Source organism: Pimephales promelas, chromosome 2, assembly GCF_988280905.1.
Source record: "Pimephales promelas chromosome 2, fPimPro1.hap1.1, whole genome shotgun sequence".
Taxonomy (NCBI): domain Eukaryota; kingdom Metazoa; phylum Chordata; class Actinopteri; order Cypriniformes; family Leuciscidae; genus Pimephales; species Pimephales promelas.
Genome location: NC_142770.1, coordinates 18,790,025 through 18,804,609, shown reverse-complemented (window position 1 = coordinate 18,804,609; position 14,585 = coordinate 18,790,025). Strand labels below are relative to the sequence as shown.

General features: G+C 37.2%; 3 protein-coding genes across 4 annotated transcripts; all 3 read left to right on the top strand.

The window, feature by feature from the left end:
- Window positions 1-3,806: 3,806 nt before the first annotated feature.
- On the top strand, window positions 3,807-5,362 carry LOC120479972 (uncharacterized). 2 transcript variants are annotated; one of them, XM_089117560.1, is made up of 5 exons: window positions 3,807-3,951; window positions 4,035-4,367; window positions 4,506-4,640; window positions 4,997-5,061; window positions 5,245-5,362. In XM_089117560.1, exons 1-5 carry the CDS (start codon window positions 3,888-3,890, stop codon window positions 5,332-5,334), a joined length of 687 nt encoding a protein of 228 aa, XP_088973686.1. In that variant the 5' UTR covers window positions 3,807-3,887; the 3' UTR covers window positions 5,335-5,362. The 2 variants fall into 2 exon arrangements, with proteins under 2 accessions (XP_088973686.1, XP_088973682.1); XM_089117556.1 differs by having other exon boundaries at window positions 3,912-3,951; window positions 4,530-4,640.
- Window positions 5,363-6,661: 1,299 nt separating this feature from the next.
- On the top strand, window positions 6,662-8,260 carry LOC120479944 (uncharacterized). The gene is made up of 4 exons (XM_089117578.1): window positions 6,662-6,737; window positions 6,849-7,175; window positions 7,340-7,468; window positions 7,705-8,260. Exons 1-4 carry the CDS (start codon window positions 6,713-6,715, stop codon window positions 7,845-7,847), a joined length of 624 nt encoding a protein of 207 aa, XP_088973704.1. The 5' UTR covers window positions 6,662-6,712; the 3' UTR covers window positions 7,848-8,260.
- Window positions 8,261-12,903: 4,643 nt separating this feature from the next.
- Window positions 12,904-14,303, top strand: LOC120479963 (uncharacterized). The gene is made up of 5 exons (XM_089117610.1): window positions 12,904-12,943; window positions 13,027-13,359; window positions 13,499-13,609; window positions 13,976-14,040; window positions 14,212-14,303. The coding sequence occupies exons 1-5, from the start codon at window positions 12,919-12,921 to the stop codon at window positions 14,296-14,298; spliced, it is 621 nt and encodes a 206-aa protein (XP_088973736.1). The 5' UTR covers window positions 12,904-12,918; the 3' UTR covers window positions 14,299-14,303.
- The last annotated feature ends 282 nt before the right edge of the window (window positions 14,304-14,585 follow it).

Here is a 14,585-nt window from a genome sequence, read left to right as displayed (position 1 = left end):
ATAAATAAATTGATAGTCCTGCTGCCCGGATTTTCTTAATTATTCCAGATAATATAACAAATAAATAATTATTGATAGGCCTACTTGTTAAAAGGGCTTTGTGTGTTTCATTTATTGGGTCATCTACTGTCAATTATAGAAAACAAGAGTGAGTGAACGAATTAATTAAAACGAATTTAATTAATAAATAAATAATAATATTGACACACATGCTTTTCTGTGTCATTATTTCAACATCTCTCTCTCTCTCTTCCTCTCTCCAATAACTGCATTAATAACTGCATAAAGCCGGGACACACTTAAGGCCTACTAAGGGCAGTTATGAATGTAATTTGATACTTATGACTGATCATGCCCAAACACGTGTTCAGCGCGTTCAGTCTGTGTTCCACAGTTGGTGTTTAATAAGACCTGCTACAGTCGATGGAAACAGTCGGTCTTTGAATATTTCAGCGAGTCGTAAGTGTGTCCCCATCGTCTGCTATCAATGTCTCCAACTCCCCTTCGCGTCTTGACCGCATTACCACCTCGGGTGTGCATTATTTTTCTAATAATTCAACAGCCTGTGGTCAACAAGAGTGCACCTCAAAAAACCTCAAATCTCAATAAATAAATATTTTGTAAAATGTATATTTTATATAAAATAAAAAATATACAGTATATTATATTTGATTTACTGTAAATTTAAACTTCCATAACTTTGTTTTCACTTCAGCAATAATCTGCTGAGTGTTTTTTTTCAAACAAAACCAAACTTGGGAATATATTCCAAAGCATTCTTGAATTACAACCATTTAAGTTTGAATAATAGATTTTAACCCCCATTCTCAAACAGGGGGGTGACAGCTATACGCTAAAGTTACAATGTTCAGTAGTCTTGATCGAACTCATTTGTTTTGTTTTTGTTTTTTTCATAGAGGACATAAAGACAATTGCTTTAGTAAAAACAAATGAAAAGATTATTTTCATTTCTACAAATTCTCATTATTTTAACACATATATTTTAATACATACATATTCATATAAAGAGTGGTTCATGTAGGGTTGTTGTAGGGTAGGGTATGTTGGTGGTTCAATTGCCAGTTCCACCTGACCAAGTGTCGAGGTGTCCATGAGCAAGACACCTAACTCCAGCTGCTCATGACGAGCTGGGTGGCGTCTTACATGGCTGACACCGCCGTGAGTGAGTGAATGTGTGGCAATATGTAAAGCGCTTTTGGTGGCCTTTGGGTCTGTAAAAGTGCTATATAAATGTAGTCCACGTACCATACATATCCTTTTCAAATATTTATTTGTTTATTTATAAAGTTTTATCAAGCTAAAGGAGATTTTAAAGGTTCTCTAAGCGATGTGGGGCCAAAACATTTTTTGTCACATACATCAAACGTCTCCTCACTATCGGCTAGCTGCCTGTCTCCTAAACACATTGTAAAAAAACGCGGTCTCTGTACATAAGGATAACATAAGGATATAATTAGCTAGAACTATGCACGTTCACAATTATTTCAGGAAGCACGGAAGGGAGGGGGAGGAGATGAGATGCGGAGGAGGGAGGGTCTAGCTAGCCTCCGATTGGTTTGAAAATATTCCAAACGTCAACACCCAGGATCTCTTAGAGAACCTTTAAAATAATTATTTTGCCACAATGGCGCTCCTATGCACTGTGTGATGTATCTATTCGAAAAAATTCACGTGAGACAGAATGAATGTCTTTGGACCACAACTTTACTCTGTATTTTTTATTCTGCTCAGTAACGCGCCCCCGAACATTTCCGAACATTCCCAGCTTTTCAGCTACAGAATCTCTCCTGTCTCAAATGCAAAACTTGCTAGAATACAATACATCACATTACCCTCCTTTAAAGATGCCATCTTGCACATAAAATCAAATCATATTCCATATTCCATACCAGATGGGGGCAGTATACCTCCAGAAAGTGAGTTGTGCCGCGGCCGCGCGCACTCTCACGTCTTCAAACAACACAAACGAGCGCTGTTTTTCTCTCTCTTTCTCTCGCATATTATTCAAATCATTTGACACGATAGTAAAAGGTTGGAAGACCGCAGTTTCACGTGGAGCATTTGGAGATTTTTAGAGATCAGAGACTCAATGAACAACATCTCAACACTAAATGATGAAGACCGCCTCATAGTCTTCATCATGACCATCTCATGATGAAGACTGTCTCAAAAACATTTGATTGCATTTGCAAACATTTGAAACACTGGTGCATTTCGACGATATGGGAAAATAAAAGCCTGGGCTATTATTTTAAGTTTACGGTATTCGTTTTGTTCATTTTACACTTTTATTGTTAGTTTGAATTAATTTGACAGACAGCATTCGCTGATGTTGATCAAGCTAGCGCCATTCAGAGCTGCAAACTCTCACGAATTCACCGTGAGACACACGCAATTAACACTTAGCAAGCAGGTTAGTTAAGCTCTCAGATTCTGTCAATTTTATTACGCAATTCAAAGAATAAATACCGTTTTGGCGCTTGTAAATGTTACACCACAGATCCCTAGCGCACGTGAACCGATCATCTCTACTAGCTGGAAAAAGAACATGAACTCTGTTGAAAGATACAGTATGCTACAACTTACCAAAATGTATTCCTCACGCATAATGTCGACCAATCATTTTTTGAACTCTTCCCTGAACTGAAATGTAGTAGTGGGCTGTATTTCCACACGACTGACATCAGGTTCAAGTACACACAAGCCGGCGCGACTTACTTGTGTACTGCAGTTTGGCTGGTGGTAACGCTGCCCGCCTGCATACCGCCTCCCATGGCCGAAACTGGTATTACGACACCTGCCGGGCCGGGGCTAGTAATTTAGCATGCTAATTCAGGTTAATATCTCGGCAGCACTATAACTTGTCAGTTTTTTAATGACATCATTGCACTTATTTCTTCTCATTATTTTGATGCGTGTAGCTCTTTTTTTTGTTGATATTTTTACCTCAAATATTACATATAGCACCTTTAAACAAAGGTACATTGAGATTCAACCTGAAACCCGCACATGGCACGAAACATTATTGGCTTTACCAACAACATAAAAGAACAAAATAAGCATTGTATTTATATATAAGACCATAACAGTCCTATACCGTAGTGCTCTTGCAATGGGTGTATGTTTCATGTATTACAGGTCAAAACGTTTTGGTGGTTTTCTACTTCTGGATGAGTGGCGTGGACTCTGCACTTCCCCTGTAACCCCTCCACAGCCCTCTTGAGAAGGATCAGGAACGGCTTGTTTTTCCTCCTCTGGTGTACAGGGTTGAATCGACGTGTCAGTCCCTGAACAGTCAGTTTCTTTAACAAGCTCATCCTCTACAACCCGAGATCTCACCTGGTCGCCATGTCTCCTGAAAGTGACATCTGTGTCTCGTCCCTGAACCTTGTGAGACACCTGAGGCAGTCAGGTTAGCCGCTAATGCAGCTAGAATTAGAATTAGCCGGCACACGTTGATGAACGCGGACCAGCAAGCGACTAACCGACGAGGTGCCCAAGTGGCTGTCCAGAGGTAGAGGTACAGTGAACACAAACAAAACAGGAACACAAGAAGGAATAGCAGGCAGAGAAGCGGCGAACAAACGACACCAGCGTCCTCTCATGTCCGCCGATGACTTGTTGACATTAGATGATATTATATTACGATGGTTATATAAAGTATATGTTTTTTTGAGGAGCAAATCAAAATTCCCACATCTGTGTATTCAAATAAAACACACTGGCATATTAACACAAACTATATCTTCTAATTACTTGTTGATTTAAACATAAGAAAGATGATGTTGTCAGAGAAGCCCAACTCTGACTTCCTCTCGTCTGTGTGGTCGAGGTTTGTGTTTCCTCTCACAGTACGAGATGTGTGAATGATCACTATAGCAGATATTATTCATCTGGATCAGATCATGAAGATCATACAGCTGCAGATCTGTGAGTTTCTCATGACACATTTGATTAAATCAGTTTAATTTTGATTTTATATCTTAATAAATGTGTATTTCTTTCTGTCATAGATCTGTTCATGTTTTATCAAGCCTCAGAGAGTCTAACAAACACACCAGTAACTTTAGGATCTGATGTGAATATAACCTGTGATCTTGATATAGAGGAGATTTACTGGTACAAACTGAAATTACCGGATCCTCCAGAGTTGATTGTACGCTCTTACAGCAGCACATATGAAGGACCTAAAAATGAAAACATCACCTCTAAACACAAATACTCAGTGAAAACTAACAGTCGTCTGTTCATCAAGAATATCACCATTGATGAATTAGGAGTTTATTATTGTGTGAAAACTAGTGAACCACTAAAATTCAGCAACGGCACCAAAATCTACATCAGCGGTGAGTTATTTTATCATTTCATGTCTTTATAAACCACATGATGGAGTCCATATTTAATATACTGTATGAAGAACTAATAATAGTTGTATTATTCTGTTAAAGATTGAAACTGAAAGATTGAACTATAAACTTTTACAGACGTTGTCCAAAATAATATTACAGACTCGGTCCACAGGAATCAGACAGAAGACGCTCCTCAACAGCAGATACCATGGAGAAATATGACCATCTTATCTGGCCTCCTGAATGTGCTTCTGATCATTGCATTAATAGGTTTGTTCATGTTTTACAGTAAAAGTGTTACAAGGAGACGAACTCTAGATCTACACAAATGTAGCCGTTCACACAGAACGTGTTTTTTCTATTCCACTGCGATACTTTTGCATTTTTTTTATGTAAACACACACTAAACTCATTTAACTGTTGCGCTCACGTCTGTCTTCTTTTTCAGCCTCTCGTGCGAGACATGCCGTTCTTAAAGTTCCTCAAAAAAGTTAAACTTTTAAGAAACTTTTTTTGTTCCCCAGGCCTGAATCTCACATTTTTCACAGTAAAACACGTTCTCAGTGAATCGGCTCTTGGACTGTAATGTGTGAATTCAGTGATGTTTCATATTCAGTGTGTTTCAGGTTTGCTGAAGATTTTAATTGATGCAACTGGAAAATCTGCTGCTCAAAACTCGAATAATCCACAGGTGAGATGCATCTTCAATATTAATATATGTTATCTTATTATTTCCTCTATTATCCTGATTCTTACAGTGAAACTTCAAACACAAGATTCATTAAATGATCTGAAATGTTTATGACCAGCTGACTGTTCATTATGTCTAATATACTGTATATGGTCGTTCATATATAATATGATCCTCTTTCAGTGTGCTGAAGATGATTTCTTCATGTGCTCCAGAAACACCAGACCTAGTCAGCAGCAGACCACTACTGTCTACAGACAATGTACCATGTGATACACGTTAGGAATATAAAGTGTACCTACATATATATATATATTTTTTTACAATCTAAAATTTACCGTTATTATGTTTTAAATATGTGGATTTTAATTTCCATTTCCATTCATGAGTTTTCTGCTTAGTATGTAAATATGCAGTGTGTATGATAACACTTTTTTATCTGTTTTAAGTGGAGATCCTGCTTATATACTGTATAATAATATAAACATTTTCTTCTCTCTGTTATGAATGCGCTGAAATGCTCAGCAGTAAAAGTTATAAACCACAAAAGCTTTCTTGGGGCTGAAACATGAAATCATTTTTGAAATCATGACATTTTCTGCTAGTTTATTTTTTGACAGAGATTTGACAACGATTGAAGTCAAGAAAACAAATGTCAGTAAATGAAGATATTTTTTACATGCCTATTAATTTTTGTAAATATTTTTCACATATTTTTAAATATCTGACTTCTGCTCTCTGTTTTTGTGGTGAACACAAGCATGGTTTCGTGCAAATGAAGTTTTCCACTGGTTTGGTCACTTGATGAACAACACGATCACACACACTTGCAGGCATCAAGCGGTTTCAACTTTAACCAAATGAACATGACATGAAACACCATGATAACTCTTTACAATTATGTGCTATTTGTTAAACCTAACCATCAAGAACTAACAATAATAAAAAAGAAAGACTTCAACAGCAGTTATTAATTTTAGTTCATGCTCATTAAATTTTTATTGAAGTTTATTGAAGTAGATAATTAAAAACACAAGCTGTACCTGTTAATATATTTAATGAACCCGAGCAAACGTGAACTAACAATGAACAGCTGAAAATGTACTAACATTAAGAACTAAACAAAGATTATTAAATTGTATAACAAATGTTAGAAATAAGTCTCACACTTCTTATAATTTTAAAAAGAAAAGTACTAGGCAAAAGAAATTCAATCCAAATTAATTAAAATACATACAGAACTCACTTGTATTGAGGATAAATATTGTTAGTTGTAATATTAAGAGACAGACACTGAAAACCTCATCTACGCTGAGTTAATAATCATGAGTTTGAACAAGAATAGTTGAAGAAAACTTCATATTTGTGTTTGAATGACCATGAAAAAAAAGAAAAGAAAATTGGTCTGTTCTCAGTGTCTTGAGTCCTTTTCCTGCCAGTGAATTAAAGATAAATATTTTTTTAAAGACAATAAATGATGTAAAGATCAAGGTTTGAGTTTTGAACAATAGACAACAGAACTAAACCAGAGCAAACCTGCCTTTGACTTCCTCTTGACTGCGGTTAGATCACACTATCCGTCTGAAAGCTCAGAGTACATCTCTACAGTCGTGTGAAAGAAACAAGACTCAAGCTGAAGTGTGTTAACATCATGAAGATTGTGCAGCTTCACCTCTGTGAGTTCATGTACTTTATCAATATCTGATTGTTCTTTACAAGATAATTTATAATGTTTAATGACATGATAATAATCCATATTTAGTGTTTCTGTTGTGTTTATTTCGCAGATCTGCTCATATGGTGTGAAGCTGCGGAGACTTTAACTGATCAACTAACAGATTTGGGTCTAAATGTGTCTATAAACTGTGATTTTTATGTAAATGAGGTTTATTGGCTTTTACAGAAACTTCCAGATTCTCCGGTTGGCATATTACTCTCTTCCACAACGTCATCTATTCATCACTACAGTAAAGCTTTTAGGCAGAAATATTCAGTGCAGAGTAATCATCGCCTGTTCATAAATAATGTCACTATTGATGATTTAGGACTTTATTACTGTGTGACCAAAAACGGTCATCCAAAATACAGCAACGGCACCAGAATACACATCAGCGGTGAGTGAACATTCAGTGATCATCAACACTAATCACTGTTACACAAATAACAGGACCCCCTCGAAAACGAGATGTTACATCTCAAGGGGCTATCCTTCGAATAAATTTCAAATAAATAAATACATATGAAATATTAATATTAAACCCCTTCAATGAATACACAGGACCAACTCCGACTGCAGAGATCCAGAATCAGACAGCGGTGAAGATCATTGAGAGGAATCAGACACATTGGCAGATTATTAGCCTCATATCTGCTCTGTTGAACGCTGTTCTGATCATTGTGATCATAGGTGAGATCTTTAGTGAAATTATACATGTGTGTCTCCAAACGTGAATTCTCACTATAATATCAGTGTGCTATTTTACATTTTATAAAATATATTTTAACAGCTCTTGCAGTTACAGCTCTTTATAGTCACTACAAATGTTATGTTACAGAAAAAAGAAAACCATAAAAAATCTGGGTGATTAAACAATGTTTTCGTCTGAGCGACTAATTTAATGTTAAATCTGATTTCATTTTAAGGACTCTTAAAGATGTTTGTTCATGCAAGAAATGGAGACGACTTGAAACAATTTCACAGTACAGACCGACGAAATCTTCAAGATATGGATTTCGAACAACCTCAAGACTCAACACAAACACTGATATGTTACATGAAAATATAAAGTAACACAATATGTCTTTGTCACAGAGCACTCAGCGATGCCTCCTCCTGGTTGCATCAAATCCCTCTCTCATGTGTACTAGGACTACATTTCCCATGATCCTTCCCTGCTCATCATCTCTTGATTATCCCCGGGCCGATTATCCCCATCAGCTCCCCTTTATCTGGACTGTTCTGTTCATTGTAATTTTGTGAAGTCTTGATTGACCCACTCTATCTCTGACCTGTTTTCTCATGCTTGCTTGTGTATTTTGACTTGGACTCTAAACTAGTTTCTGAACTTCAGCCACGACCCCTGACCTCTTCCTGTTTAAACTACTATTCTTGGATTGCCCTTGTCTGTGAGCTGTTTTTGAGTTTTATGTCTGCTGTTTTATGCTGGCTCACCTGTATTAATAAATTACTGCAGATGGATTCAATCGCCTCAGTATCTATGTCACAGTCTTCTTCAATATGGTTACAATTATGCATATGTTAATGTTATACTACAGGGCTGTTGAATGCTTGATTCTGATTGGTTGAGAATGTGCAAGGTGTGCAATTATTTTCAGGGAAACGTACGGCTAAAGTAGTTTCAGGCAGGTTTGACCGCATCACAGTTCCATATCACTGCGCAGTAATAACTGTAATAACGGAAAATAGGATACAATTCATAACAAGATAAAAACATGCAGCACCATGCGCTTGATCTGCAACTTCACAATCAATGGACACATACAGTTTAATTGAATAAATAAATTATGTAGTCCTATCTATAGGCTATATAAATAAATTGATAGTCCTGCTGCCTGGATTTTCTTAATTATTCCAGATAAAATAACAAATAAATAATTATTGATAGGCCTACTTGTTAAAAGGGCTTTGTGTGTTTCATTTATTGGGTCATCTACTGTCAATTATAGAAAACAAGAGTGAACGAATTAATTAAAACGAATTTAATTAATAAATAAATAATAATATTGACACACATGCTTTTCTGTGTCATTATTTCAACATCTCTCTCTCTCTCTTTCTCTCTCTAATAACTGCATTAATAACTGCATAAAGCCGGGACACACTTAAGGCCTACTAAGGCCAGTTATGAATGTAATTTGATACTTATGACTGATCATGCCCAAACACGTGTTCAGCGCGTTCAGTCTGTGTTCACAGTTGGTGTTTAATAAGACCTGCTACAGTCGATGGAAACAGTCGGTCTTCGAATATTTCAGCGAGTCGTAAGTGTGCCCCCATCGTCTGCTATCAATGTCTCCAACTCCCCTTCGCGTCTTGACCGCATTACCACCTCGGGTGTGCATTATTTTTCTAATAATTCAACAGCCTGTGGTCAACAAGAGTGCACCTCAAAAAACCTCAAATCTCAATAAATAAATAAATATTTTGTAAAATGTATATTTTATATAAAATAAAAAATATACAGTATAGTATATTTGATATACTGTAAATTTAAACTTCCATAACTTTGTTTTCACTTCAGCAATAATCTGCTGAGTGTTTTCTTTCAAACAAAACCAAACTTGGGAATATATTCCAAAGCATTCTTGAATTAAAACCATTTAAGTTTGAATAATAGATTTTAACCCCCATCCTCAAAAAGGGGGGTGACAGCTATGCGCTAAAGTTACAATGTTCAGTAGTCTTGATCGAACTCATTTGTTTTGTTTTTGTTTTTTTCATAGAGGACATAAAGACAATTGCTTTAGTAAAAACAAATGAAAAGATTATTTTAATTTCTACAAATTCTCATTATTTTAACACATATATTTTAATACATACATACTGATATAAAGAGTGGTTCATGTAGGGTTGTTGTAGGGTAGGGTATGTTGGTGGTTCAATTGCCAGTTCCACCTGACCAAGTGTCGAGGTGTCCATGAGCAAGACCCCTAACTCCAGCTGCTCATGACGAGCTGGGTGGCGTCTTACATGGCTGACACCGCCGTGTGTGAGTGAATGTGTGGCAATATGTAAAGCGCTTTTGGTGGTCTTTGGGTCTGTGAAAGTGCTATATAAATGCAGTCCATGTACCATATATTTTCAAATATTTATTTGTTTATTTATAAAGTTTTATCAAGCTAAAGGAGATTTTAAAGGTTCTCTAAGCGATGTGGGGCCAAAACATTTTTTGTCACATACATCAAACGTCTCCTCACTATCGGCTAGCTGCCTGTCTCCTAAACACACTGTAAAAAAACGCGGTCTCTGTAGACACCACAGGCTCCACAAACGGCAACAAAAACAATCATGTCCTACCCGGACCACGAAACCTAACAAACAGTGTTCCAGCCAATCACTGACAAGAAGTGTCTGAGGGTGGGTCTGAGGGGTTAGTGCGCGTGCACATGAAGGGTGTGTGTGTGTGAAGGAGAGAGAAGCATCAGAGGGAAGTTTGAAAAATGGGCGACACACGACCAAAGAGACGTCGTTCTGAGGAACAAATTTAAAAAAAGAAGGAGTCGGATAAAGAAGTTACGAATTTACATCGGTAGCAAAGCTTTTGAACGATGGCGAGAACTCCGGCGGCAGAAGGGCTTCCAGTCCGACATTCAGGTTGCTCTGTTTTTGCTGGACAGGTGGGTAACGTTAAATTGTTTTTTTTCTTCTAATTTGACGCTTATGTTCGCCAAACCCACACAAGGATATAATTAGCTAGAACTATGCAGTCAGCGAAATGCACGTTCACAATTATTTCAGGAAGCACGGAAGGGAGGGGGAGGAGATGAGATGCGGAGGAGGAAGGGTCTAGCTAGCCTCCGATTGGTTTGAAAATATTCCAAACGTCAACACCCAGGATATAATCCTGTTTAAAATAATTATTTTGCCACAATGGCGCTCCTATGCACTGTGTGATGTATCTATTCGAAAAAATTCACGTGAGACAGAATGAATGTCTTTGGACCACAACTTTACTCTGTATTTTTTATTCTGCTCAGTAACGCGCCCCCGAACATTTCCCAACATTCCCAGCATTTCAGCTACAGAATCTCTCCTGTCTCAAATGCAAAACTTGCTACAATACAATACATCACATTACCCTCCTTTTAAAGATGCCATCTTGCACATAAAATCAAATCATATTCCATATTCCATACCAGATGGGGGCAGTATACCTCCAGAAAGTGAGTTGTGCCGCGGCCGCGCGCACTCTCACGTCTTCAAACAACACAAACGAGCGCTGTTTTGCTCTCTCTTTCTCTCGCATATTATTCAAATCATTTGACACGATAGTAAAAGGTTGGAAGACCGCAGTTTCACGTGGAGCATTTGGAGATTTTTAGAGATCAGAGACTCAATGAACAACATCTCAACACTAAATGATGAAGACCGCCTCATAGTCTTCATTATGACCATCTCATGATGAAGACTGTCTCAAAAACATTTGATTGCATTTGCAAACATTTGAAACACTGGTGCATTTCGACGATATGGGAAAATAAAAGCCTGGGCTATTATTTAAAGTTTACGGTATTCGTTTTGTTCATATTACACTTTTGTTGTTAGTGAATTAATTTGACAGACAGCATTCGCTGATGTTGATCAAGCTAGCGCCGTGAATTCACCGTGAGACACACGCAATTGACACTTAGCAAGCAGGTTAGTTAAGCTCTCAGATTCTGTTAATTTTATTACGCAATTCAAAGAATAAATACAGTTTTGGCGCTTGTAAATGTTACACTACAGATCCCTAGCGCATGTGAACCGATCGTCTCTACTATGGAAAAAGAACACGAACACTGTTGAAAGATACGGTATGCTACAACTTACCAAAATGTATTCCTCATGCATAATGTCGACCAATCATTTTTTGAACTCTTCCCTGAACTGAAATGTAGTAGTGGCCTGTATTTCCACACGACTGACATCAGGTTCAAGTACACACAAGCCGGCGCGGCTTACTTGTGTACTGCAGTTTGGCTGGTGGTAATGTTGCCCGCCTGCATACCGCCTCCCATGGCCGAAACTGGTATTACGACACCTGCCGGGCCGGGGCTAGTAATTTAGCATGCTAATTCAGGTTAATATCTCGGCAGCACTATAACTTGTCAGTTTTTTAATGACATCATTGCACTTATTTCTTCTCATTATTTTGATGTGTGTAGCTCATTTTTTTTTTTATATTTTTACCTCAAATATTACATATAGCACCTTTAAACAAAGGTACATTGAGATTCAACCTGAAACCCGCACATGGCACGAAACATTATTGGCTTTACCAACAACATAAAAGAACAAAATAAGCATTGTATTTATATATATAAGACCATAACAGTCCTATACCGTAGTGCTCTTGCAATGGGTGTATGTTTCATGTATTACAGGTCAAAACGTTTTGGTGGTTTTCTACTTCTGGATGAGTGGCGTGGACTCTGAGCCACTGCTGTAACCCCTCCACAGCCCTCTTGAGAAGGATCAGGAACGGCTTGTTTTTCCTCCTCTGGTGTACAGGGTTGAATCGACGTGTCAGTCCCTGAACAGTCAGTTTCTTTAACAAGCTCATCCTCTACAACCCGAGATCTCACCTGGTCGCCATGTCTCCTGAAAGTGACATCTGTGTCTCGTCCCTGAACCTTGTGAGACACCTGAGGCAGTTGGGTTAGCCGCTAATGCAGCTAGAATTAGAATTAGCCGGCACACGTTGATGAACGCGGACCAGCAAGCGACTAACTGACGAGGTGCCCAAGTGGCTGTCCAGAGGTAGAGGTACAGTGAACACAAACAAAACAGGAACACGAGAAGGAATAGCAGGCAGAGAAGCGGCGAACAAACAGCTCCAGCATTAACATTGTTAACATTAGATGATATTATATTACGATGGTTATATAAAGAATATGTTTTTTTGAGGAGCAAATCAAAATTCACACATTTGTGCATTCAAATAAAACACACTGGCATATTAACACAAACTATATCTTCTAATTACTTGTTGATTTAAACATAAGAATGATGATGTTGTCAGAGAAGCCCAACTCTGACTTCCCCTCTCGTCTGTGTGGTCGAGGTTTGTGTTTCCTCTCACAGTACGAGATGTGTGGATGATCACTATAGCAGATATTATTCATCTGGATCAGATCATGAAGATCATACAGCTGCAGATCTGTGAGTTTCTCATGACACATTTCATTAAATCAGTTTTATTTAGATTTTATATCTTAATAAATGTGTATTTCTTTCTGTCATAGATCTGTTCATGTTGTATCAAGCCTCAGAGAGTCTAACAAACACACCAGTAACTTTAGGATCTGATGTGAATATAACCTGTGATCTTGATATAAAGGAGATTTACTGGTACAAACTGAAATTGCCGGATCCTCCAGAGTTGATTTTACGCACTTTCAGCAACACATATGAAGGAGGCGAATATGAAAACAGCATCTATGAACACAAATACTCAGTGAAAACTAACAGTCGTCTGTTCATCAAGAATATCACCATTGATGAATTAGGAGTTTATTATTGTGTGAAAACTAGTGAACCACTAAAATTCAACAACGGCACCAAAATCTACATCAGTGGTGAGTTATTTTATCATTTCATGTCTTTATAAACCACATGATGGAGTCCATATTTAATATACTGTATGAAGAACTAATAATAGTTGTATTATTCTGTTAAAGACTGAAACCAAAAGATTGAACTATAAACCTTTTACAGACTTTGTCCAAAATAATATTACAGACACTCCACAACAGCAGATACCATGGAGAAATATGACCATCATCATATCTGTCCTGCTGAATGTGCTTCTGATCATTGCATTAATAGGTTTGTTCATGTTTTACAGTAAAAGTGTCAGTGAACTACAAGGAGACGAACTCTAGATCTACACAAATGTAGCCGGTTCACACAGAACGTGTTTTTCTATTCCACTGCGATACTTTGTTTTTGTTGCTTTTTTTATGTAAACACGCACTAAACACTAAATTCTTCTTTTGCAGCTCTCGTGCGAGACATGTCGTTCTTAAAGTTCCTCAAAAAGAGTTCAACTTTAAAAAACACATTTCTGTAGAAACTTTTTTCGTTCCCCAGGCCTGAATCTCACATTTTTCTCAGTAAAACACATTCTCTGTGAATCGGCTCTCGGACTGTAATGTGTGAATTCAGTGATGTTTCATATTCAGTGTGTTTCAGGTTTGATGAAGATTTTAATTGATGCAACTGGAAAATCTGCTGCTCAAAACTCGAATAATCCACAGGTGAGATGCATCTTCAATATTAATATATGTTATCTTATTATCCTGATTCTTACAGTGAAACTTCAAACACAAGATTCATTAAATGATCTGAAATGTTTATGACCAGCTGACTGTTCATTATGTCTAATATACTGTATATGGTCGTTCATATATAATATGGTCCTCTTTCAGTGTGCTGAAGATGATTTCTTCATGTGCTCCAGAAACACCAGACCTAGTCAGGAGCAGACCACTACTGTCTACAGACAATGCATGTGATACACGTTAGGTGTACCTACATACTTTTTTTTTTTACAAACTAAAAAATAAAATTTGCTGTTATTATATTTTAAATATGTGGATTTTAATTTCCATTTCCATTCATGAGTTTTCTGCTTTGTATCTAAATATGCAGTGTGTATTATAGTGACACTTTATTCTGGTGCTGTTTAAGTGGAGATCCTGGTTATGTATAATATTTTTTCTTTCTCTATTATAAGTGCGCTGAAATGCTCAGATCTCACACACATAAAACATTTTTTTTTAAATCATGACATTTTCTGCTA

Excerpts from the sequence above, each read along its gene's own strand:
- LOC120479944 (XM_089117578.1), top strand. The coding sequence starts at position 6,713 with ATGAAGATTGTGCAGCTTCACCTCT. Across the intron at positions 6,738-6,848 it reads GATTGTGCAGCTTCACCTCT|ATCTGCTCATATGGTGTGAA; the intron begins GTGAGTTCATGT and ends TTTATTTCGCAG. Across the intron at positions 7,176-7,339 it reads CACCAGAATACACATCAGCG|GACCAACTCCGACTGCAGAG; the intron begins GTGAGTGAACAT and ends ATGAATACACAG.
- LOC120479963 (XM_089117610.1), top strand. The coding sequence starts at position 12,919 with ATGAAGATCATACAGCTGCAGATCT. Across the intron at positions 13,610-13,975 it reads TCTGATCATTGCATTAATAG|GTTTGATGAAGATTTTAATT; the intron begins GTTTGTTCATGT and ends AGTGTGTTTCAG. Across the intron at positions 14,041-14,211 it reads AAAACTCGAATAATCCACAG|TGTGCTGAAGATGATTTCTT; the intron begins GTGAGATGCATC and ends GTCCTCTTTCAG.
- LOC120479972 (XM_089117560.1), top strand. The coding sequence starts at position 3,888 with ATGATCACTATAGCAGATATTATTCATCTGGATCAGATCATGAAGATC. Across the intron at positions 3,952-4,034 it reads GATCATACAGCTGCAGATCT|ATCTGTTCATGTTTTATCAA; the intron begins GTGAGTTTCTCA and ends TTTCTGTCATAG. Across the intron at positions 4,641-4,996 it reads TCTGATCATTGCATTAATAG|GTTTGCTGAAGATTTTAATT; the intron begins GTTTGTTCATGT and ends AGTGTGTTTCAG.